Source organism: Pristiophorus japonicus, chromosome 9 (genome assembly GCF_044704955.1).
Source record: "Pristiophorus japonicus isolate sPriJap1 chromosome 9, sPriJap1.hap1, whole genome shotgun sequence".
Classification (NCBI taxonomy): domain Eukaryota; kingdom Metazoa; phylum Chordata; class Chondrichthyes; family Pristiophoridae; genus Pristiophorus; species Pristiophorus japonicus.
The window spans coordinates 3,154,445-3,178,655 of NC_091985.1; the positions used below are offsets into that span (position 1 = coordinate 3,154,445).

General features: G+C 48.8%; 1 protein-coding gene across 1 annotated transcript in view; it reads left to right on the forward strand.

Moving 5' to 3' along the window:
• Positions 1-24,211, forward strand: part of LOC139272906 (adenylate cyclase type 8-like) — a gene marked incomplete at its 3' end in the record, with an annotated part of 426,014 nt that overhangs the window by 27,813 nt on the left and 373,990 nt on the right. Inside the window, exons 3-4 of the mRNA XM_070889007.1 lie at positions 11,322-11,446; positions 20,936-21,047. Of these exons, the coding sequence (XP_070745108.1) occupies positions 11,322-11,446; positions 20,936-21,047 (237 nt within the window). The remainder of the gene's footprint in view (positions 1-11,321; positions 11,447-20,935; positions 21,048-24,211) is intronic.

Consider the following 24,211-nt stretch of genomic DNA (forward strand, 5'->3'; position numbering starts at 1 on the left):
AGTTTGCCATCGAGGGCCTACTCGACTGCGTATGTAAGAACGGGAACCGCTCAAAGCCTGCCATCGAGGGCCTACTCGACTGCGTATGTAAGACCAGGAGCTGCTCAAAGTTCGCCATCGAGGGCCTACTCGACTGTGTCTGCAAGACCAGGAGTCGCTCAAAGTTCGCCATCGAGGGCCTACTCGACTGCGTATGTAAGAACGGGAACCGCTCAAAGCCTGCCATCGAGGGCCTACTCGACTGCGTATGCAAGAACGGGAACTGCTCAAAGTTCACCATCGAGGGCCTACTCGACTGCGTATGTAAGACCAGGAGCTGCTCAAAGTTCGCCATCGAGGGCCTACTCGACTGTGTCTGCAAGACCAGGAGTTGCTCAAAGTTCGCCATCGAGGGCCTACTCGACTGTGTCTGCACGACCAGGAGTCGCTCAAAGTTCGCCATCGAGGGCCTACTCGACTGCGTATGTAAGAACGGGAACCGCTCAAAGCCTGCCATCGGGCGCAAATCCGAGCTCAACGTGTTGGTGTTGCGGGGGTAATCACTGACCACATCAGTGCCACTTCAGGCAGTATGTATGCAGAGGGTGTGTGAAGACGGGGCATCTTCAGCGGACGCGTCCACAGCGGAGTAAGCGAGCTGCGACACACCATGTGGGTGATGATCAATTCAGCGTGGATCTGGCGATGCAGCCCGAGGCATTTGAGAACTCCGAGGAGGAAGTGTATAGCGTACGTGCGTTCCAAACAAAGAGCCAACCGATAATGATGGAGGTAAAATTAAACAGCGTGCCGGTATCCATGGAATTAGACATGGGTGCGTCAATCGATAATGAGCCAGAGGACTTTCGAAAAGCTGTGGGAGACAGAGAGTCCCAAGCTGAGTCCGATAAATGCAAAGTTGCATACCTGCACCAAAGAGCTCATACCAGTGATCAATAGTGTAGTAGTAAGAGTGTCGTACGAGGGAGCGGTTCATGATGGATTATCCCGGGCAACGGTCCATCGTTATTCGTCAGGAGTTGGCTTGAGAAAATAAAATGGAAATGGTATGATATCAAAGCTTTGTCATCAGCAGATGATGATTTGTGAGCTCAAGTGCTGAGCAAATTTCCCTCACTGTTTGAACCGGGAATTGGCAGCTTCAAGGGAGCCAAGGTGCAGATTCACCTAGGCCCAGATGCAAGGCCCATCCATCACAAAGCCAGGGCGGTCCCGCACACGATGAGAGAAAAGGTCGTGCTCGAATTGGACAGGCTACAACGCGAGGGTGTCATCTCACCGGTCGAATTTAATGAACGGGCCGGTCCCATTGTGCTGGTGTTAAAGAGCAAAGGCACAGTCAGGATTTGTGGAGACTACAAGGTCATGATCAACCGAGTTTCGAAATAAGATCAGTACCCACTACCGAAAGCTGATGACCTGTTTGCAACGCTAGCTGGGGGAAAATCGTTCACCAAATTGGATCTAACGTCTGTCTACATGACACAGGAACTGGTTGCATCATCAAAGAAACTTACGTGCATCAACACACACAAAGGACTGTTTATTTACAACAGGTGCCCCTTTGGCATTCGTTCGGCGGCAGCCATATTTCAGAGAAACACGGAGAGCCTATTGAAATCAGTCTCCAGGACCATGGTATTCCAAGACAACATCCTAGTCACAGGGCGTGACAATCTGGAAGCGGTTCTGCGTCGCCTGGACAAAGTGGGACTCAGACTGAAACATTCGAAGTGCATTTTCAAGGCACCAGAGGTCGAATTCCTTGGATGAAAGATTGTTGCAGACGGAATCAGGCCGACAGACGTGAAAACAGAGGCCATCAAAAATGCGCCCAGGCCCCAGAATGTGACGGAGCTGTGTTCATTCCTGGGTCTTCTCAACTACTTTGGTAACTTCTTACCCAAATTGAGCACAGTTTTAGAGCCTTTGCACAAGTTGCTAAGGAAAGGAGACAACTGGGTGCAAGGTGAACTTCTAGATAGAGCCTTTGAGAAGGCTAGAAATCTGTTGTGTTCCCACAAGCTACTGGTACTGTATGACCCATGCAAGCGTCTAGTTTTGACCTGTGATGCATCATCCTATGGGGTTGGCTGCGTACTCCAGCAAGCCAATGAGTCAGGCAAACTACAACCAGTTGCATACGCGTCTTGAAGTCTGTCCAAGGCGGAAAGAGCATACGGCATGGTAGACAAGGACATATGTTTGAGCATATGTTTATGGGGTAAAAAAAATGCACCAGTACCTGTTTGGGCTTCGCTTTGAGCTGGAAACCGATTACAAGCCGCTTATATTGTTGTTCTAGGATTCTCAGAACATAAAGGTATCAATATCAATGCATCGTCCCGCATCCAGAGGTGGGCAGTGACATTATCTGCCTATGATTATGTCATTCGCCATAGACTAGGCACCAACAACTGCGCTGATGCATTGAGCCGGTTACCGTTGCCCACACCGGAGGTGGAAACGCCAATGCCCGCAGAGCTACTCATGGTCACGGATGCCTTTGAGAGTGAAGGGTCGCCTGTCACTGCTCAACAAGTTAAGACCTGGACCAGCCAGGATCCGACCCTATCAGTTGTAAAACGTTCTGTTCTTAACGGGGACTGGTCGACCATCCCAAAGGAAATGGGTGATGAAACCAAACCGTACAGCTGTTGCAAAGATGAGCTTTCCATCCAGTCTGACTCTTTACTGTAGGGTAATCGTGTTGTAATGCCCAAGAAAGGCAGGGCGAGATTTATATGGGAGTTACATAGTATGCATTCCGATATTGTCATGATGAAGACCATCGCCAGGTCCCATGTTTGGCATTGACTCGGACTTAGAGTCATAGAAACATAGAAACATAGAAAATAGGTGCAGGAGTAGGCCATTCGGCCCTTCGAGCCTGCACCGCCATTCAATGAGTTCATGGCTGAACATGCAACTTCAGTACCCCATTCCTGCTTTCTCACCATACCCCTTGATCCCCGAGTAGTAAAGACTACATCTAACTCCTTTTTGAATATATTTCATGAATTGGCCTCAACAACTTTCTGTGGTAGAGAATTCCACAGGTTCACCACTCTCTGGGTGAAGAAGTTTCTCCTCATCTCGCTCCTAAATGACTTACCCCTTATCCTTAGACTGTGACCCCTGGTTCTGGACTTCCCCAACATTGGGAACATTCTTCCTGCATCCAACCTGTCCAAACCCGTCAAGAGTTTTAAACGTTTCTATGAGATCCCCTCTCATTCTTCTGAACTCCAGTGAATACAAGCCCAGTTGATCCAGTCTTTCTTGATATGTCAGTCCCACCATCCCGGGAATCAGTCTGGTGAACCTTCGCTGCACTCCCTCAATATCAAGAATGTCCTTCCTCAAGTTAGGAGACCAAAACTGTACACAATACTCCAGGTGTGGCCTCACCAAGGCCCTATACAACTGTAGCAACACCTCCCTGCCCCTGTACTCAAATCCCCTCGCCATGAAGGCCAACATGTCATTTTCTTTCTTAACCGCCTGCTGTACCTGCATGCCAATCTTCAATGACTGATGTACCATGTGGAACTCGCTGCCACAGGGAGTGATTGCTGCATTTAAGGGGAATCCAGATCGACATATGAGAGAGGAACAGAGAGTTACGGTGATAAAGTTAGATGAGGAAAGACGGGAGGGGGCTTGAGTGGAGCATAAACGCCGGCATGGACTGGTTCGGCCGAATGGCCTGTTTCTGTGCTGGATATCCTGTGTAATTCCAGGAAACATAGAAACATAGAAAATAGGTGCAGGAGCAGGCCATTCAGCCCTTCCAGCCTGCACCGCCATTCAATGAGTTCATGGCTGAACATGAAACTTCAGTACCCACTTCCTGCTTTCACGCCATACCCCTTGATCCCCCGAGTAGTAAGGACTTCATCTAACTCCCTTTTGAATATATTTAGTGAATTGGCCTCAACTACTTTCTGTGGTAGAGAATTCCACAGGTTCACCACTCTCTGGGTGAAGAAGTTTCTCCTTATCTCGGTCCTAAATGGCTTACCCCTTATCCTTAGACTGTGACCCCTGGTTCTGGACTTCCCCAACATTGGGAACATTCTTCCTGCATCCAACCTGTCCAAACCCGTCAGAATTTTAAACGTTTCTATGAGGTCCCCTCTCACTCTTCTGAACTCCAGTGAATACAAGCCCAGTTGATCCAGTCTTTCTTGATATGTCAGTCCCACCATCCCGGGAATCAGTCTGGTGAACCTTCGCTGCACTCCCTCAATAGCAAGAATGTCCTTCCTCAAGTTAGGAGACCAAAACTGTACACAATACTCCAGGTGTGGCCTCACCAAGGCCCTGTACAACTGTAGCAACACCTCCCTCCCCCTGTACTCAAATCCCCTCGCTATGAAGGCCAACATGCCATTTGCTTTCTTAACCGCCTGCTGTACCTGCATGCCAACCTTCAATGACTGATGTACCATGACACCCAGGTCTCGTTGCACCTTCCCTTTTCCTAATCTGTCACCATTCAGATAATAGTCTGTCTCTCTGTTTTTACCACCAAAGTGGATAACCTCACATTTATCCACATTATACTTCATCTGCCACGCATTTGCCCACTCACCTAACCTATCCAAGTCACTCTGTAGCCTCATAGCATCCTCCTCGCAGCTCACACTGCCACCCAACTTAGTGTCATCCGCAAATTTGGAGATACTACATTTAATCCCCTCGTCTAAATCATTAATGTACAATGTAAACAGCTGGGGCCCCAGCACAGAACCCTGCGGTACCCCACTAGTCACTGCCTGCCATTCCGAAAAGTACCCATTTACTCCTACTCTTTGCTTCCTGTCTGACAACCAGTTCTCAATCCACGTCAGCACACTACCCCCAATCCCATGTGCTTTAACTTTGCACATTAATCTCCTGTGTGGGACCTTGTCGAAAGCCTTCTGAAAGTCCAAATATACCACATCAACTGGTACTCCTTTGTCCACTTTATTGGAAACATCCTCATAAAATTCCAGAAGATTTGTCAAGCATGATCTCCCTTTCACAAATCCATGCTGACTTGGACCTATCATGTCACCATTTTCTAAATGCGCTGCTATGACATCCTTAATAATTGATTCCATCATTTTACCCACTACTGAGGTCAGGCTGACCGGTCTATAATTCCCTGCTTTCTCTCTCCCTCCTTTTTTAAAAAGTGGGGTTACATTGGCTACCCTCCACTCGATAGGAACTGATCCAGAGTCAATGGAATGTTGGAAAATGACTGTCAATGCATCCGCTATTTCCAAGGCCACCTCCTTAAGTACTCTGGGATGCAGTCCATCAGGCCCTGGGGATTTATCGGCCTTCAATCCCATCAATTTCCCCAACACAATTTCCCGACTAATAAAGATTTCCCTCAGTTCCTCCTCCTTAATAGACCCTCTGACCACTTTTATATCCGGAAGGTTGTTTGTGTCCTCCTTAGTGAATACTGAACCAAAGTACTTGTTCAATTGGTCTGCCATTTCTTTGTTCCCCGTTATGACTTCCCCTGATTCTGACTGCAGGGGACCTACGTTTGTCTTTACTAACCTTTTTCTCTTTACATACCTATAGAAACTTTTGCAATCCGCCTTAATGTTCCCTGCAAGCTTCTTCTCGTACTCCATTTTCCCTGCCCTAATCAAACCCTTTGTACTCCTCTGCTGAGTTCTAAATTTCTCCCAGTCCCCAGGTTCGCTGCTATTTCTGGCCAATTTGTATGCCACTTCCTTGGCTTTAATACTATCCCTGATTTCCCTTGATAGCCACGGTTGAGCCACCTTCCCTTTTTTATTTTTACGCCAGACAGGAATGTACAATTGTTGTAATTCATCAGTGCAGCACTTGCCTGCAGTTAAGCAATGCCCCAAAGGAAGCTCTGCTCAGTCTGTGGTCATGGCCATCCAAACCGTGGTCTAGAATCCACATCGACTTTGCGAGCCCCTTCCTCGGTAAAATGTTTTTTGTGGTGGTGGATGCACTCCAAATGGATAGATTGTGTGATCATGTCATCCAGCACTTCCACTGCCACCATTGAGAACCTGAGAGCCATGTTTGCCACACATGGTCTGCCAGACATCGTTGTCAGCGACAACGGACCGTGTTTCACGAGTCTGGAGTTTGAAGAGTTCATGAAATGCAACGGCATAAAACACGTGAGGTCAGCCCCGTTCAAACCCATGTCCAATGGTCAAGCGGAGCGGGCAGTTCAAACCATCAAGCAGAGCCTGAAACCCGTAACTCACAGTTCCTTGCAGACACGCCTGTCACGCACACTGCTCAGTTACAGGACAAGGCCACACACACTCACCGGGGTCCCGCCTGCGGAACTATTGATGAAGAGAGGCCTCAAAACCAGGCTCTCTCTAGTCCATCCTGACCTTAACAATCATGTCGAAACACGAAGTCAACGCCAGCAGTGGTATCATGACCGCGCCACAGTGTCACGCGACACATCTGTAAATGACCCAGTGTATATACTTAACCATGGATAAGGGCCCAAGTGACTCCCGGGCAATGTACGGATAAGGAGTGTAACTGGGTGTATATAGTTAAGCTCAAGAATGGGCAGATGTGCAGGAAACACATTGATCAAATCAAGCTAAGACACACTGATGAAACGGAACAGTTGAAAGAAGACACCGCGAGCTTAGATGACGAACCAACTCACGTCCAGCCATCAGAAGAACCCAATGTAGTCAACGCCCAAGTCGTGAAAGACTCGGAAAGCACTGGGATTGTACTGAGACGGTCAACCAGAGAGCGAAGGGCTCTGGACCTGTAATATGGACTTGTGCCAAGAACTGGGGGGGAAATTATGTAATGTATGTACATAAGGTCAGCCCACCAACAGGTAGCACTACCGTCAGAGGTCCTTGAGTCATAGGTATACTCGTGCTGGGCCCGGTATATAACCTGAACTTCACCTTTGTATCTTCACTTCTGGAAGCCATTAACGACTGACCAGGTTACACCTGGTTACTGGCTCACAGTACGGAGTTCATTGTATCATTTAATACACCACAGACAGGATGCAATCAAGTGTGACTCATAAATAGGAGGGTTTTTTTGGCATGGTTTACCTCTGCACCGTAAAAAGAGACTTTCAAAGCTTGCTTTGCTTGATGGGTGTGGAGGTGAAATGTTGAGGTGACGGACTTTTGTGGGCTTGGCCGGAGTCGCCATTGGCGGAAGTAGGCCTCCGTCCTCTGTAAACCACTGGTCAGGGTCTGCTCGGTGATGGACAGATTTGTGTTTTGCATGGCTCAAGCAATGTTATCAGCCCATCTCTAATTACCCTTGGGGAGGTGGTAGTGAGCCACCTTGAACTGCTGTAGTCCATGTGGAGAATGTACTCCCACAGTGCTGTTAGAAAGTTAGTGACGATGAAGGAACGGCCATATATTTCCAAGCCAGGATGGTGTAACTTGGAGGGGAACTTGCCGATGATGGTGTTCCCATGCGCCAGCTCACCATATCCCAGTCCCACCTTCTCACCATATCCCTCAGTCCTACCCATCCATCTTTTCCCAATATCCCTCAATCCGACTTTCTCACCATATCCCTCAGTCCCATCTATCCGCCTTGTTCTGATATCCCTCAGTCGTACTTCACATCATATCTCGTGATATGATGGTGCATGAAGGTCGTACCTGTGATCAGAGACTTAATGGACTGGTTAATCTTTTCCTGTCCTTTTTCATACGTTTGTTCTTGTGTATGTATTCTTCATATTCAATTTTCCAAAATATCACCTCACCTTTCTCCACATTATCTTTGATCTGATATCTGTCTGCCCAATTGCTGTCAATATTCGCCTGTAGTCACTTACAATCCTCTCCCATTGAAGCGCACTCTTTATTTCTGAGTTTTCTCCAAACGTTTATATTGTGGCCCCCCTCCCCATACCAGAGTCCAGATTGTATATATATTCAGAGCAATGGCCCCGATACTGACCCCAGGGGATGCCATTGTATACATTCCTGCAGCCCATTAATTACCACTTCCTGTTTACTGTCCGTTAACCAATTTCCTTTCCATGCTGTCATTTCCTTGAATGCCTTGATTTGATCAATAAGCTTTCTATGTAGCACCTTATCAAATGCCTTTTGAAATTCCATATACACAACCTCCACCACATTTCCTTTATCAGTACAGTTATTTCCTCAAAAAATTCTACTAAATTTCTTGGCTATGGCTTGCCTTTTACTAATCCATGCTGGTTGTCCATGATCAGCACCTCATTCACTAACCTCAACATCCGCTCCCCACCACCACTGGCTCACAGTGGCTGCGGTGTGTACTATGCACTGCAGCATCTCGCCAAGCTTCCCAAAACCGTGATCTCCACCACCTCGAAGGTCAAGGTAACTGGTGCATGGGGACACCGTCACCTCCAAGTTGTGGTCTTTAGAGTATATAAGGAGAAACTGTTTCTGCTGGCTGGAGGGTCGGTAAACAGAGGACACAGATTTAAGAACCAGAGATGAGATAAGGAAACATTTTTACGCTGCCTGAAAGGGCGGTGGGAGCAGATTCAATAGTAACTTTCAAAAGGGGATTGGATAAATCATTGAAGGGAAAAGTTTGCAGGGCTGTGGGGAAAGAGCAGGAGAGTGGGACTAAATCGATGGCTCTTTCACAGAGCCAGCATAGAAACAATGGGCTGAACGGCCTCCTTCGATGCTGTGATGTTCTATAATTTTAATTTCCTACCTAACAGCAGAAAGAGAGCACCTTCCCCACATGGACTGCACTGGTTCAAGAAGGTGGCTCACCACTTTCACAAGGGCAACTACGGATAGGCTTGGCAGCGAGGCCCACATCCCAAAAATGAGAAAGTAATAATTAACTCATGTTCTTCTAGATGAGAATTAATGTTATTTAAGCAAGTCCTGGTGTCCTGAATTAAAATCCACTCTCCTCCATCATAAGAACATAAGAACATGAGAAATAGGAGCAGGAGTCGGCCATACGGCCCCTCGAACCTGCTCCGCCATTCAATAAGATCATGGCTAATCCGATCATGGACTCGGGTCCACTTCCCTGCCCGCCCCCCATAACCCCTTATCCCCTTATCGTTTAAGAAACTGTCTATTTCTGTCTTAAATTTATTCAATGTCCCGGCTTCCACAGCTCTCTGAGGCAGCGAATTCCACAGATTCACAACCCTCTGAGAGAAGAAATTTCTCCCCATCTCAGTTTTAAATGGGCGGCCCCGTATTCTAAGAAGTAGGCTATTGATCTCATTTGCTACTTGTGAGACCTGATGAGCAAATTGTGTAGCCACCTTCTTCTTAGGCAGTCCCTTGTATCGAGGATGACTTGCTTCCACGCCAAAAAGGATGAGTTCACAGGTGTTTCAATGAAGGACCTAATATTCCAGATCCCGAACTACATGTTGAAGGGTGGAAGATGCCTGTGTGTGGATTTTTTTAACGTGGGGTGACCGTTGCACCCCAGCCACCACACGGGCTTGACAGAGCTCGGTCTTGGTCCAGTGGCAAGGGTTAACCAAGACGACTGGAGACCTGCTCTGCTGCATGGACCGAGTGTGCAGTGTGGGCTGGCCCGTGCTGCCCTTGGGCCCTCGCCTCTCCGGGGTCCCGAACTCTCACCTCTCCTGGGCCCCAATCATATGTGTGATCGGGAACTGTGAACTCTCACCGCTCCTTTGTCGCGACCTCACTGCTCCTGCTGTACCTGCCCATGCTCCAATCAGCGACCTGGATTTTGGTGACGTTCAATCCAGTCACCTTCTTCACTGACGTCGCCCTCCTGCACCAGCTCACGCTGCTCCCTGGAGTGACATGCCTGCCGCTGATGGTCCTCACAGGTCGGGGCTGCACTGGATGCCGCTAAAAGCCTACACGACAATAGGCTGACATTCCAACCCCATTCATTGGTTCTGAATCACTTTGGACAGCTCTGAGGCTGTGATAAGGTGTGATACAGATTCAAGCGCATTATTATGCTCCCAGGTCCCTCTCTGTTTCCCTGTGAGAACTCCTTTCCATAAATTGTGTACATCACCTCAGCGTCCGATGTAACCCTGTGCTGAACTTCCCACCCCGTATCCTCTTCATCTATTTCCAGCTCCGTAACATCGCCCGTCTCCACCCCTGCCTCAGCCGATTTGTTGCCGAAAGCCTCATCCATTCCTTTATTTCTTCCAGACTCAGCTATTCCAATGCTCTACTGGCCGGCATTCCGTATTCCACCCTTTGTAAACTTCAGTGCATCCAAAACTCGGCAGCCCACATCCTAACTCGCACCAAGTCCCGCTCACCCCTGTGCTCGCTGACCGACATCGGTTGCCTCAAATTTAAAATTCTCATCCTTGTGTTTAAATGCCTCCATGGCCTCCCCCCTCCCTACCTCTGTAACCTCCTTCAGCCCTCCGAGATCTCCGCCCTCCTCCAGTTTCAGCCTCTGTACCCACACTTGGGGCTCGTGCCTTCAGCTGCCTGGGCCCCAAGCTCTGGAATTCCCTCCCTAAACCTCTCCGCCTCTCTTCCTAATACCCTCCTCCTCTAATACCCTCCTTAAAACTTACCTCCTTGACCAAGTTTTTGGTCAGCTGTTGAATATCTCCTTGTATGTTAAATGGGGGTGTCAAATTGCTCCTGTGAAGCGTCTCGGAACGTTTTATTAAATTAACAGCACTATATAAATGCAAGTTGTTCTTATGCTACACATTTATTTCTACCAAAGAACAATGTTTTCAGCATTTAATATCATTTGGTTTTTGCATAACCAAGCAAGGGTTGGGAATTCCTTTCGGCTCGGTTCTGGGTGTGAAATGGGTTTCACGCACAGAGAACACACACTGCAGCCAGGAAGCTCACGGAGCGGTAATGGGAGGGAGATCTCGGAGTTGCAGGAGTACTCCTGCTTGTCCTGGCTCCACAGCATTGCTTTTGTTTTTAAATGGGCTGAACAAGGCCCAGTGTCTCTCCCGAAATCTTTCTACAGATCCTTTTCCTGCAGCCTCTGTCTTCTGTGTTTCCTACAGTAATATCATTAACATTCCTCTACCCTTCAACTTCTGTTGTTCTGCCCCAGCCCCTTTGCTTTGCTCCTTTCTCAGAACAGTATCAGTTCGATAGAGGTTCCCAGCCAATCTGTCCCCTGTCTGCACTGACCATCTCCCTCTGCAGTCACGTCCTGTCGGATCTCCTTGCTGTTGGCATTCGACGCTTTATTCTTTTTATGTCTGAAAGGTGAAGGAAAACTACATTCTTGTACATCCACCCGATCCCCTACTGGAAATAACTTTTCTTAATCTTCTCTCGGTTTTTGAACAGGAGAGGTTGGTTCTGTCAGTGCTGCCACGGTTCATGGTGTTGGAGATAATTAACGACATGGCCCTTGATGAGCCAAAGCGAGGAGCTTTTCACAAAATCTACGTTCACCGATATCAGGATGTCAGGTGAGTGCCTGTAGGAGCACATTGAGACAGAGCCACACACTATTCAAATACAGGGCGTCTGTAGGACACGGGGCCAGACGGGCGTCTGTAGGACACGAGACCAGACGGGCGTCTGTAGGACACGGGGCCAGACGGGCGTCTGTAGGACACGAGACCAGACGGGCGTCTGTAGGACACGGGGCCAGACGGGCGTCTGTAGGACATGAGACCAGACGGGCGTCTGTAGGACACGGGGCCAGACGGGCGTCTGTAGGACACGAGACCAGACGGGCGTCTGTAGGACACGAGACCAGACGGGCGTCTGTAGGACACGAGACCAGACGGGCGTCTGTAGGACACGAGACCAGACGGGCGTCTGTAGGACACGAGACCAGACGGGCGTCTGTAGGACACGAGACCAGACGGGCGTCTGTAGGACACGAGACCAGACGGGCGTCTGTAGGACACGAGACCAGACGGGCGTCTGTAGGACACGAGACCAGACGGGCGTCTGTAGGACACGAGACCAGACGGGTGTGTGTAGGACACGAGACCAGACGGGTGTGTGTAGGACACGGGGCCAGACGGGCGTCTGTAGGACACGAGACCAGACGGGTGTGTGTAGGACACGGGGCCAGACGGGCGTCTGTAGAACACGAGACCAGACGGGCGTCTGTAGGACACGAGACCAGACGGGTGTGTGTAGGACACGGGGCCAGACGGGTGTGTGTAGGACACGGGGCCAGACGGGTGTGTGTAGGACACGGGGCCAGACGGGCGTCTGTAGGACACGAGACCAGACGGGTGTGTGTAGGACACGGGGCCAGACGGGTGTCTGTAGGACACGGGGCCAGACGGGCGTCTGTAGGACACGAGACCAGACGGGTGTGTGTAGGACACGGGGCCAGACGGGTGTCTGTAGGACACGGGGCCAGACGGGTGTCTGTAGGACACGGGGCCAGACGGGCGTCTGTAGGACATGAGACCAGACGGGCGTCTGTAGGACACGAGACCAGACGGGTGTGTGTAGGACACGAGACCAGACGGGTGTGTGTAGGACACGGGGCCAGACATAAATGTCTGTGTGTCTGGGTTTTGTTTCATTTGAACAACACAGATTACAGGGCGATAGTGTGTAAAATTCTGTAAGGATGGGACGGGGTAGACGGGAGTTTCAGTGGTTGAAGGACTGGAACGAGGGGCCACGGATACAAGATTAAATGTGGGAGAGACTTCTTCACACAGAGAGTGCAGAGGCTGTGGGGTTCACTGTCAGGGTCAGGGTTAGGGACTGTGGGGGTCACTGTCAGGGTCAGGGGCTGTGGGGGTCACTGTCAGGGTCAGGGGCTGTGGAGGTCACTGTCAGGGTCAGGGGCTGTGGGGTTCACTGTCAGGGTCAGGGGCTGTGGGGTTCACTGTCAGGGTCAGGGTCAGGGTCTGTGGGGTTCACTGTCAGGGTCAGGGTCTGTGGGGTTCACTGTCAGGGTCAGGGTCAGGGGCCGTGGGGTTCACTGTCAGGGGTCAGGGGCTGTGGGGTTCACTGTCAGGGTCAGGGTCTGTGGGGTTCACTGTCAGGGTCAGGGTCAGGGGCCGTGGGGTTCACTGTCAGGGTCAGGGTTAGGGACTGTGGGCGTCACTGTCAGGGTCAGGGGCTGTGGGGGTCACTGTCAGGGTCAGGGTCAGGGTCTGTGGGGTTCACTGTCAGGGTCAGGGTCTGTGGGGTTCACTGTCAGGGTCAGGGGCCGTGGGGTTCACTGTCAGGGGTCAGGGGCTGTGGGGTTCACTGTCAGGGTCAGGGTCTGTGGGGTTCACTGTCAGGGTCAGGGTCAGGGGCCGTGGGGTTCACTGTCAGGGTCAGGGGCCGTGGGGTTCACTGTCAGGGGTCAGGGTCTGTGGGGTTCACTGTCAGGGTTAGGGGCTGTGGGGTTCACTGTCAGGGTTAGAGGCTGTGGGGGTCACTGTCAGGGTCAGAGGCTGTGGGGGTCACTGTCAGGGTCAGTGGCTGAGGCAGGTGTAATGACTCGAGTCTGGTTACTGTAAACTCACTCAGGTGCAGCCTGATCCATCTTTATTCCAGCCCGAGAGAGCCAGCGTGACCAAGACACCCAGCTTATATACAGGTGACCAAACACACATGTCACATGCGTACAGCCTGATGACCTCCGACCACGGCGCCATCTGGTGTCTGGTGACCCCCAAGCATTAATACATAACAACATCCCTCTTTTAAAATCTTAACAACAGTCTTTTTCCAAGTCTGGAGCTTTCCTGTCACGAGTTGATCGTCTCAGTTCAACTTTGGCTCTGGGTGAGCGTTCTGAGTCCGTTGAGACTGAGGGCTGAGTAGCCGATCTGATGGGAGGTGATGACCACATCAGAGACTGAAGGTTCAGAGTCAGTAATGTCAGCAGAGTCCTCTGATGGGTGAACAATGGTTGGTTGGTCACTGACTGCATCTTCCTCACTCGGTTCCAGTTCATCCGTGTGCCGCAGTTTAACCTGGTCAAGGTGTTTCCTGCATGTTTGCCCATTCTTGAGCATGACAATAAACACTCTGTTACCCTCCTTGGCTGTAACAGTACCGGCGATCCACTTTGGACCTTGACCATAGTTCAGTAAATAAACCGGATAGTTGGCCGAGATGTCACGTGACACAGCAACATGATCATGGCACCATTGCTGACTTTGACGTCTGTTTTCAACACGATCATTCAAATCAGGATGAACAAGAGAAAGCCTGGTCTTGAGATATCTCTTCATCAGTAGTTCAGCAGGAGGAACCCCAGTAAGCGTATGAAGTCTTGACCTGTAACTGAGCAATATACATGACAACCATCTCTGCAGTGAGCCCTGAGTTATACGTTTCATACTTTGCTTGATCGTTTGAACGGCACGCTCTGCTTGACCATTAGAAGCAGGCTTGAATGGAGCTGATCTCACATGTCTGATGCCATTGAGTTTCATGAACTCCTGGAACTCAAGACTTGTGAAGCAAGATCCGTTGTCGCTCACAACAATATCAGGCAAACCATGAGTAGCAAACATGATACGAAGGCTCTCAATGGTAGCTGTAGACGTGCTGGATTACATATTAACACACTCTATCCACTTAGAATATGCATCTACTACGACAAAAAACATCTTTCCTAGGAACGGGCCCACAAAATCAATGTGGATCCTCGACCATGATTCTTTCTCTACCATACTGTGAGCTCTTTCCGCTTTAGACAGACTTCTTGAAGCATACACAACAGGATGTAGCTTTCCCAATTCATTTGCTTGTTGGAGTCCGCAGCCAGCCCCATTTGATGAAGCATCAGAGGCCAATACAAGACACTTACACGGATTATAATGAACAAGCAACTTGTTTGAACATAGCAGATTCTTGGCTTTCTCAAAGGCTCTATCTTGAGACGCACCCCGGACCCAATTGTCGCCTTTTCTTAGTAACACATGCAGTGGCTCTAGTAAAGTGCTCAATCTGGGTAAGAAATTACCGAAGGAGTTGAGTAGCCCAAGGAACGAATGCAGCTCCATCACATTCTGAGGCCTGGGTGCATTTTTGATGGCCTCGGTTTTTGAATCAGTGGGCCTGATGTCATCAGCAGCAATCTTCCTCCCCAGGAATTCGATATCAGGTGCCATAAATACACACTTCGAGCCTGAGTCCCACTTTGTCCAGACGCTGTAGGACTTCTTCAAGCTTGTTCAGATGTTCAGCAGTGTCACGACCTGTGACCAGGATGTCATCTTGAAACACGCCAGTTCTAGGAACGGACTTCAGTAAACTCTCCATATTGCTCTGAAATATGGCTACAGCCGAACGAATCCCAAAAGGACACCTGTTGTAGACGAACAGTCCTTTATGGGTGTTGATGCAGGTGAGTTTCTTCGAAGTGTCGACAAGCTCCTGGGTCATATAGGCCAACGTCAGATCCAGTTTCGTGAATGACTTTAGAAACATAGAAACATAGAAAATAGGTGCAGGAGTAGGCCATTCGGTCCTTCGAGCCTGAACCACCATTCAATAAGATCATGGCTGATCATTCCCTCAGTACCCCTTTCCTGCTTTCTCTCCATACCCCTTGATCCCTTTAGCCGTAAGGACCATATCTAACTCCCTCTTGAATATATCCAATGAACTAGCCTCAACAACTCTCTCCAGTGGAGAATTCCACAGGTTAACAGCTCTCTGAGTGAAGAAGTTTCTCCTCATCTCAGTCCTAAATGGCCTACCCCTTATCCTAAGACTATGTCCCCTGGTTCTGGACTTCCCCAACATCGGGAACATTCTTCCCGCATCTAACCTGTCCAGACCCGTCAGAATCTTATACGTTTCAATGAGATCCCCTCTCATCCTTCTAAACTCCAGTGAATAAAGGCCCAGTTGATCCAGTCTCTCCTCATATGTCAGTCCAGCCATCCCTGGAATCAGTCTGGTGAACCTTCGCTGCACTCCCTCAATAGCAAGAACGTCCTTCCTCAGATTAGGAGACCAAAACTGAACACAATATTCCAGGTGGGGCCTCACTAAGGCCCTGTACAACTGCAGTAAGACCTCCCTGCTCCGATACTCAAATCCCCTAGCTATGAAGGCCAACATACCATTTGCCTTCTTCACCGCCTGCTGTAACTGCATGCCAACTTTCAATGACTGATGAACCATGACACCCAGGTCTCATTGCACCTCCCCTTTTCCTAATCTGCAACCATTCAGGTAATATTCTGCCTTCCTGTTTTTACCCCCAATGTGGATAACCTCACATTTATCCACATTATACTGCAGCTGCCATGCATTTGTCCATTCACCTAACCTGTCCAAGTCACCCTGCAGCCTCTTAGCATCCTCCTCACAGCTCACACCACCACCCAGCTTAGTGTCATCTGCAAACTTGGAGATATTACACTCAATTCCCTCATCTAAATCGTTCCCTCAGTCCCAGCACTGAGCCCTACGGTACTCCACTAGTCACTGCCTGCCATTCTGAAAAGGACCCGTTTATCCCGACTCTCTGCTTCCTGTCTGCCAACCAGTTCTCTACCCACATCAGTACATTACCCCCAATACCATGTGCTTTGATTTTGCACACCAATCTCTTGTGTGGGACCTTGTCAAACGCCTTTTGAAAGTCCAAATACACCACATCCACTAGTTCTCCCTTGTCTACTCTACTCGTTACATCCTCAAAAAATTCCAGAAGATTCGTCAAGCATGATTTCCCTTTCATAAATCCATGCTGACTGGGACCGATCCTGTCACTGCTTTCCAAATGCGCTGCTATTTCATCCTTAATGATTGATTCCAACATTTTCCCCACTACTGATGTCAGGCTAACCGGTCTATAATTACCCGTTTTCTCTCTCTCTCCCTTTTTAAAAAGTGGTGTTACATTAGCTACCCTCCAGTCCATAGGAACTGATCCAGAGTTGATAGACTGTTAGAAAATGATCACCAATGCATCCACTATTTCTAGGGCCACTTCCTTAAGTACTCTGGGATGCAGACTATCAGGCTTGCCTAAGAGAGAAGACGGGGGCCTTGGTTTAACGTTTCATCTGAAAGACGGCTCCTCCAACAGTGGAGCACTCCCTCAGCACTGCACTGGAGTGTCAGCCTAGAGTTATGTGCACAAGTCCCTGGAGTGGGACCTGAACCCACAACCTACTGACTCAGAGGGGAGAGTGTTACCCACTGAGCCACAGCCGATACAATAAGCAAAATAAATACTCTGGACAATTCAGGCAATTGAGACCAGTCCAGGAGATCACACAGACCAAGTGTTAGCTATAAAGACACTTGCCTTCTATATGATGAAATCTCTGTCCCAGTCAGGAACCACTCCAAATCACTCTTGAAAGCAATACAGAGAGTCAGCACACACCGGACCACCCGGCAATGTGTTCCAGAGGCTCACTACTTATTGGGAAAAGAAGCAGTTGTCAGAAGGCAAGTCACAATGGGGCTCTTTGACGCTCAAGAGGCCCGAGAACAGGTTGTTGACCCTCTCGGTTGTTAGTGTGGCGCATAATTCAGGATGGGAAGAGGTGGCGGGGGTAGTTGAGCTGTACTCTTAAATGCTGGGTGAAAGTCATTCACCAGCAGTGCAAAGTGATTGGATATGCACAAATTGGGCTTTCTTTCTCCACACACACACACACACACACACACACACACACTGCATAATGCAAAACTACTGTTTATATTGCTGCTGATTCATTTCTATGTTCACACAAAGGAGATAACGATACAAAACCAGAGTCCAGGGGTTTTATATAAATTGCACATAATTTAATCAGGAGAATTCACAGTGGAGATTTGAGAAGCAATGCTAATTTATACCAATGTCAAGCAGTTGCACCCACCACTGATAAAATGATGCGCACTAAATTTATGTAAAACTTATGCAAATTTTGTCACACTGAAAAAACTAATCTAATTATCCTACTCAAGAGACGAAAATCATGCCGATTTACAACCTGTTATAAAATGAGATCTGGTGTTGGTTTCTTAACCAAGTCAGTGACAATACTTTTAATTTTTTAATGGCTTGTAATTCTTTTGGTCTCTGACTGGATGGAGTGGTCTCAAAGCCTTTACGACCACAGAATCACTAGTTTAGAAAAAAAAGATACAAGAGCATAAAAAGTCTTTCCACCAATTAGCATGGTGAACAGGTCATCAGTCCTCGGTAACGGATACTGATCCTGTTTCGGAAATCGATTAATTTGTAGCCTCCACAAATCCTGACAGTGCCATCACTGTTCAACACAGGAACAATGGGACGAGCACACTCGTTAAACTCGATCGGTGATATGATCCCTTCACGCTGGAGTCTGTCAAGCTCAATTTCAACCTACTCGCTCATCATGTACGGAGCAGTCCAAGCTTTGTGATAGACAGGTCTTACATTAAAGTCCAAGTGAATCTGCACCTTGGCTCCCGTAAAATTACCAATGGCCGGTTCAAACAAAGAAAGAAACTTTTTCAATATTTGAGCACACGAAGTATCATCCACCGAGGACAACAACTTGACTTCATTCCAGTTCAGCTTGATTTTCTTGAGCCAATTCCTGCCGAACAGCATTGGACCATTACCTGGGATGACCCATAATGGTAGCTCGTGAACCACACCGTCATATGACACCTCGATTGCTGCACTGCTGAGCACAGGTATGAGTTCCTTAGTGTAAGTACACAACCTGGCATTGAGTGGACTCAGCTTCGGTTTCACAGCGTTAGTGTCCCACAGCTTGTCGAATGTCCTTTGGTTCATTATCCACTTGCTCGCACCGGTGTCCATTGATACAGACACACCATTCAGCTTCACATTAACGACTATCGGCTGGCTCTTGCTCAGGAATGAATATAGTCCATTCACTTCCTCCTCGGGTTGTGTATCTGGGCCATCACTGAACTGGTCCTCATCCACCACGTGGTGAGCCGCACCACGCTTGCTCCGTTTGGACACATCCTGTAAAGATGCCCCACTTTCGAACATCCATTGCATGAATATTATCTAAACCGACACTGATGAGACCGATGATTGCCCCCACAATGCCAACAGGGTGAAATCTGGATCGAACCAGTTGGCGGGCTCTGAGCAGTGGCAGGTTTCGCGTAAGCAGTTCTGCCCAAAGACGACGCTTGTTTACAGTACTTGCCGTGGAACTCCGACTCATCGATGATATCTGCCTCAAATTATCATCCGTCGTCATGCATGCCTGGGCAATCGCGATGGCCTTTTTCAAATCCAGCGTCTCTGCAGCCAACAGCTTCCTGAGGATTGCATCATGGCTGATGCCTATCACGAAGACATCACGCAGCATGTCTTCCAGCATGTTCCCAAACTTACACGGCTCAGCAAGATGTCGCAGGTCGGCAACAAATCCCGACACGACTTGGGCTTCAGCATGAACATGTGTGTAGAAACGGTAGCGTGATATGATGATCCCCTCTTGTGGCTTCAGAGGGTTACCCTCCAACGTACACAATTCCTCGTACCCCTTTTCTGCCGGACATACAGGCCAGAGAAGATTCTTCACGAGGCCGTTAATTTTCGGACCACAAACGGTGAGGAGAACTGCCCTGCGCTTAACTGCGTAGGCATCTGCCTCCATGTCGTTAGCCACAAAATACTGATCCAGGCAGTCGACAAACTCTGCCCAATCCTCACCCTCCATGAATCTCTCCAGGATTCCAACAGTGCCCATTGTGCATGCGAAGGTTCTTAAATTACCTCGTCGCCAATTGTAATGACTCGAGTCTGGTTCCTGTAAACTCACTCAGGTGCAACCTGATCCATCTTTATTCCAGCCCGAGAGAGCCAGCGTGACAAAGACACTCAGCTTATATACAGGTGACCAAACACACATGTCACATGTGTACAGCCTGATGACCTCCGACCGCGGCGCCCTCTGGTGTCTGGTGACCCCCCAAGCATTCATACATAAGCAGGAACTGTCAACATTCCGGATTAGATTGGAGAGGGCGATGAAGGAAAAGGGGTTACATAAGAACGCAAGAAATAGCAGCAGGAGTAGGTCATTCGGCCCCTCGAGCCTGCTCCGCCATCCAATGAGATCATGACTTATCTTCTACCTCAACTCCACTTTTCTGCATTGTCCCCATATTATCTAAATATCCAAAAATCTATCGATTTCTTTTGAATATACTCAAAGACTGAGGCTCCACAGCCCTCTGGGGCAGAGAATTTCAAAGATTCACCACCCTCTGAGTGAAGAAATTTCTCCTCATCTCAGTCCTAAATGGCCGACCCCTTATCCTGAGACTGTGACCCCGGTTCTAGACTCCCCAGCCCGGGGGAAACATCCTCCCTGCATCTACCCTGTCAATCCCTGCAAGAATTTTGTATGTTTCAATGAGAATCATCTCTCATCTTCTAAACTCTAGAGAATATCGGCCTAGTCTACTCAATCTCGCCTCATAGGACAATCCCCCCATCCCAGGAATCAGTCTGGTGAGCCTTCATAGAAGCTTTTACAGTCTGTTTATATGTCTCTCGTTATTTTACTCTCATTTTCCCTTTCTTTTCAATTTCTTGGTCCTCCTTTGCTGGGTTTGATGGGATATGGGGACAGGGCGGGTAAATGTGATCAGAGCTGTTTGATCTTGGGAGGGCAAAGGCCGACACGGACTGGTTGGGCCGAATGACCTGTTCCCATGTTGTAGCTGCTGTGTATTTCTATGATTTGGCTGCTCCAATAAGGAGAGTGCTGTAGATGTCACCCGTGGCTGTATTGGGGTCATTCGGTCACTGACTGGTGTAGTTTGGTTCGATGGAATTTGTTTTAAGATTATTGAGTGGTTGCCTCTTTCATACAGATATTCTCTGCACTGAATTGTGGGCTATGTGTCGGTCGGATGGAAGGGAGTGAGGTGAGGGCCGACGGGGGTGGGGGGCAGGGGGGGGGGGTGGGGTAGGTGGGGGGAAGAGTTACCCTTCGAAAGGTGTAAGGTCATTTGTAACCACCAACCTTGTTCTTCTCCAGCATTTTATTTGCAGATATCAAGGGTTTCACCAACATGTCATTGACCGTGACCGCATACGAGTTGGTCCACTTGCTGAATGAACTCTTTGGGCAGTTCGACAACTTGGCTGAGGTGAGTTGAGTTCTGTTTCTCCAGATCGGTGCCTGTGTCGTGGGAGATTCGCTGATGGCTTTGCTCGCGGCTCAATGCGATCGCCCAATTAACAAACCAGGAGGGAGGCTGTCCTGTCCCAGTGGGAGGGGCTGGAGCGAGAGCAGCAACTCCTGGAGGGGGAGCGAGGGGGGGGAGGTGGATAAAGCTGCTCCCGTAGGCAGCTCGATGATTAGGTGACAGGGAATCAGGTGCTGCTGCAGGTTCTTAAAGGGCCTGCCTCATCGTAAAGGGGGAAGTGCATTTTTCTGCAGCCAAAATAAACAAGACTCTGGAGCTCTGGGAAGATGTTTGGGCAATAAGAGATCCAGCAAGCCCCGAGATTTTCGAGTGGAGATGCTGGTGGAGTAAGGAAACAAGAGAGGGCTTCCTCTTGTCCTGTTTTGCACCCGTACTTCCACGACAATCTGGTGATCAGCCCTAGCAACAGGTGGCCCAACGTGTAAATGCAGCAGCATGATCTCCAGGACCTGGTTGCTGTGCTGTAAGGAATTTAATGATCTCACCAGGACTGCCAAGGTAAAGCTCTCCCTTGCAGTTATCATTCTTCCTGCACCACCCTACCAGACCCTACCTTGACCTCTGCTCCATCAAACCTTCCCTTCTGCGCTTGTCTTGCCTCTCTGGGCAAGACTTCACCCTTCCTCCTCTCTGCTTTCACTCACTCCCTCAAACCCTGCAGCTGCTCGCACTGCTACACCTCCCTGTGGGCCTCTCTCACTGCCTTGTCCTGTCTCCATGCTCACTAGGGTATTCTGCTCACATCTGCTGCCAGCCCCTTGGCCAGGGCACGTACTATTCTGCAACCACTCTCATAAAAACAAAAGAATTAGGAGCGGAAGTAGTCCATTCGGCCCCTCGAGCCTGTTCTGCCATTCAATATCACGGCTGATCATCGACCTCAACTCCACTTTCCTGCCCGATCTCCATATCCCTTGATTCCCTAATTATCCAAAAATCTACCGATCTCTTCTTGAATATACTCATAGGGCCCGCATTTGGTCGATCTACTGTCCACAGCTGCCGAGCTACCGCCCAAAAAAACTCAGACCGCCGCTCTACCGCCCAACTACCGTCCGGCGGGAACTTCACCGGAGAAGTACTGCCGGTGGCAGTACATGCTGCTCGTCCATGGGAAAATCTGCAAAAACGCAAGTTTGCTCCTCGTACTGAGGTGAATGATCCGCCATGATCATAGTGAACGGTGCTGCAGGCTCGAAGGGCCAAATGGCCCACTCCTGCACCTATTTTCTATCTTTCTGTCTTTCAGGATCCTGTAAGATCCTGTTACCGCCCACCAGAAAGACCATTGTGCAAAAGGTAGTCGTACCTGGATCTTGAGCAAGCGGTACAGACAATGGCGCTGATAGAAACATAGGAACATAGAAAATAGGCCATTCGGCCCTTCGAGCCTGCACCACCATTCAATAAGATCATGGCTGATCATTCACCTCAGTACCCCATTCCTGCTTTCTCTCCATACCCCTTGATCCCTTTAGTCGAAAGGGCCATATCTAACTCCCTCTTGAATATATCCAATGAACTGGCATCAACAACTCTCTGCGGCAGGGAATTCCACAGGTTAACAACTCTCTGAGTGAAGAAGTTTCTCCTCATCTCAGTCCTAAATGACCTACCCCGTATCCTTAGACTGTGTCCCCTGTTCTGGACTTCCCCAACATTGGGAACATTCTTCGCGCATCTAACCTGTCCAGTCCCGTCAGAATTTTATATGTTTCTGTGACATCCCCTCTCATCCTTTGTGTCTTAATGCAAGGAGTATCCGTAATAAGGTGGATGAATTAACTGTGCAAATAGATGTTAACAAATATGATGTGATTGGGATTACAGAGACGTGGCTCCAGGATGATCAGGGCTGGGAACTCAACATCCAGGGGTATTCAACATTCAGGAAGGATAGAATAAAAGGAAAAGGAGGTGGGGTAGCATTGCTGGTTAAGGAGGAGATTAATGCAATAGTTAGGAAGGACATTAGCTTGGATGATATGGAATCTATATGGGTAGAGCTGCAGAACACCAAAGGGCAAAAAACGTTAGTGGGAGTTGTGTACAGACCTCCAAACAGTAGTAGTGATGTTGGGGAGGGCATCAAACAGGAAATTAGGGGTGCATGCAATAAAGGTGCAGCAGTTATAATGGGTGACTTTAATATGCACATAGATTGGGCTAACCAAACTGGAAGCAATACAGTGGAGAGGATTTCCTGGAGTGCATAAGGGATGGTTTTCTAGACCAATATGTCGAGGAACCAACTAGGGGGGGAGGCCATCTTAGACTGGGTGTTGTGTAATGAGAGAGGATTAATTAGCAATCTTGTTGTGCGAGGCCCCTTGGGGAAGAGTGACCATAATATGGTGGAATTCTGTATTAGGATGGCGAATGAAACAGTTAATTCAGAGACCATGGTCCAGAACTTAAAGAAGGCTAACTTTGAAGGTATGAGGCGTGAATTGGCTAGGATAGATTGACGAATGATACTTAAGGGGTTGACTGTGGATGGGCAATGGCAGACATTTAGAGACCGCATGGATGAACTACAACAATTGTACATTCCTGTCTGGCGTAAAAATAAAAAAGGGAAGGTGGCTCAACCGTGGTTATCAAGGGAAATCAGGGATAGTATTAAAGCCAAGGAAGTGGCATACAAATTGGCCAGAAATAGCAGCGAACCCGGGGACTGAGAGAAATTTAGAACTCAGCAGAGGAGGACAAAGGGTTTGATTAGGGCAGGGAAAATGGAGTACGAGAAAAAGCTTGCAGGGAACATTAAGACGGATTGCAAAAGTTTCGATAGATATGTAAAGAGAAAAAGGTTAGTAAAGACAAACGTAGGTCCCCTGCAGTCAGAATCAGGGGAAGTCATAACGGGGAACAAAGAAATGGCGGACCAATTGAACAAGTACTTTGGTTCGGTATTCACTAAGGAGGACACAAACAACCTTCCGGATATAAAAGGGGTCAGAGGGTCTAGTAAGGAGGGGGAACTGAGGGAAATCCTTATTAGTCGGGAAATTGTGTTGGGGAAATTGATGGGATTGAAGGCCGATAAATCCCCAGGGCCTGATGGACTGCATCCCAGAGTGCTTAAGGAGGTGGCCTTGGAA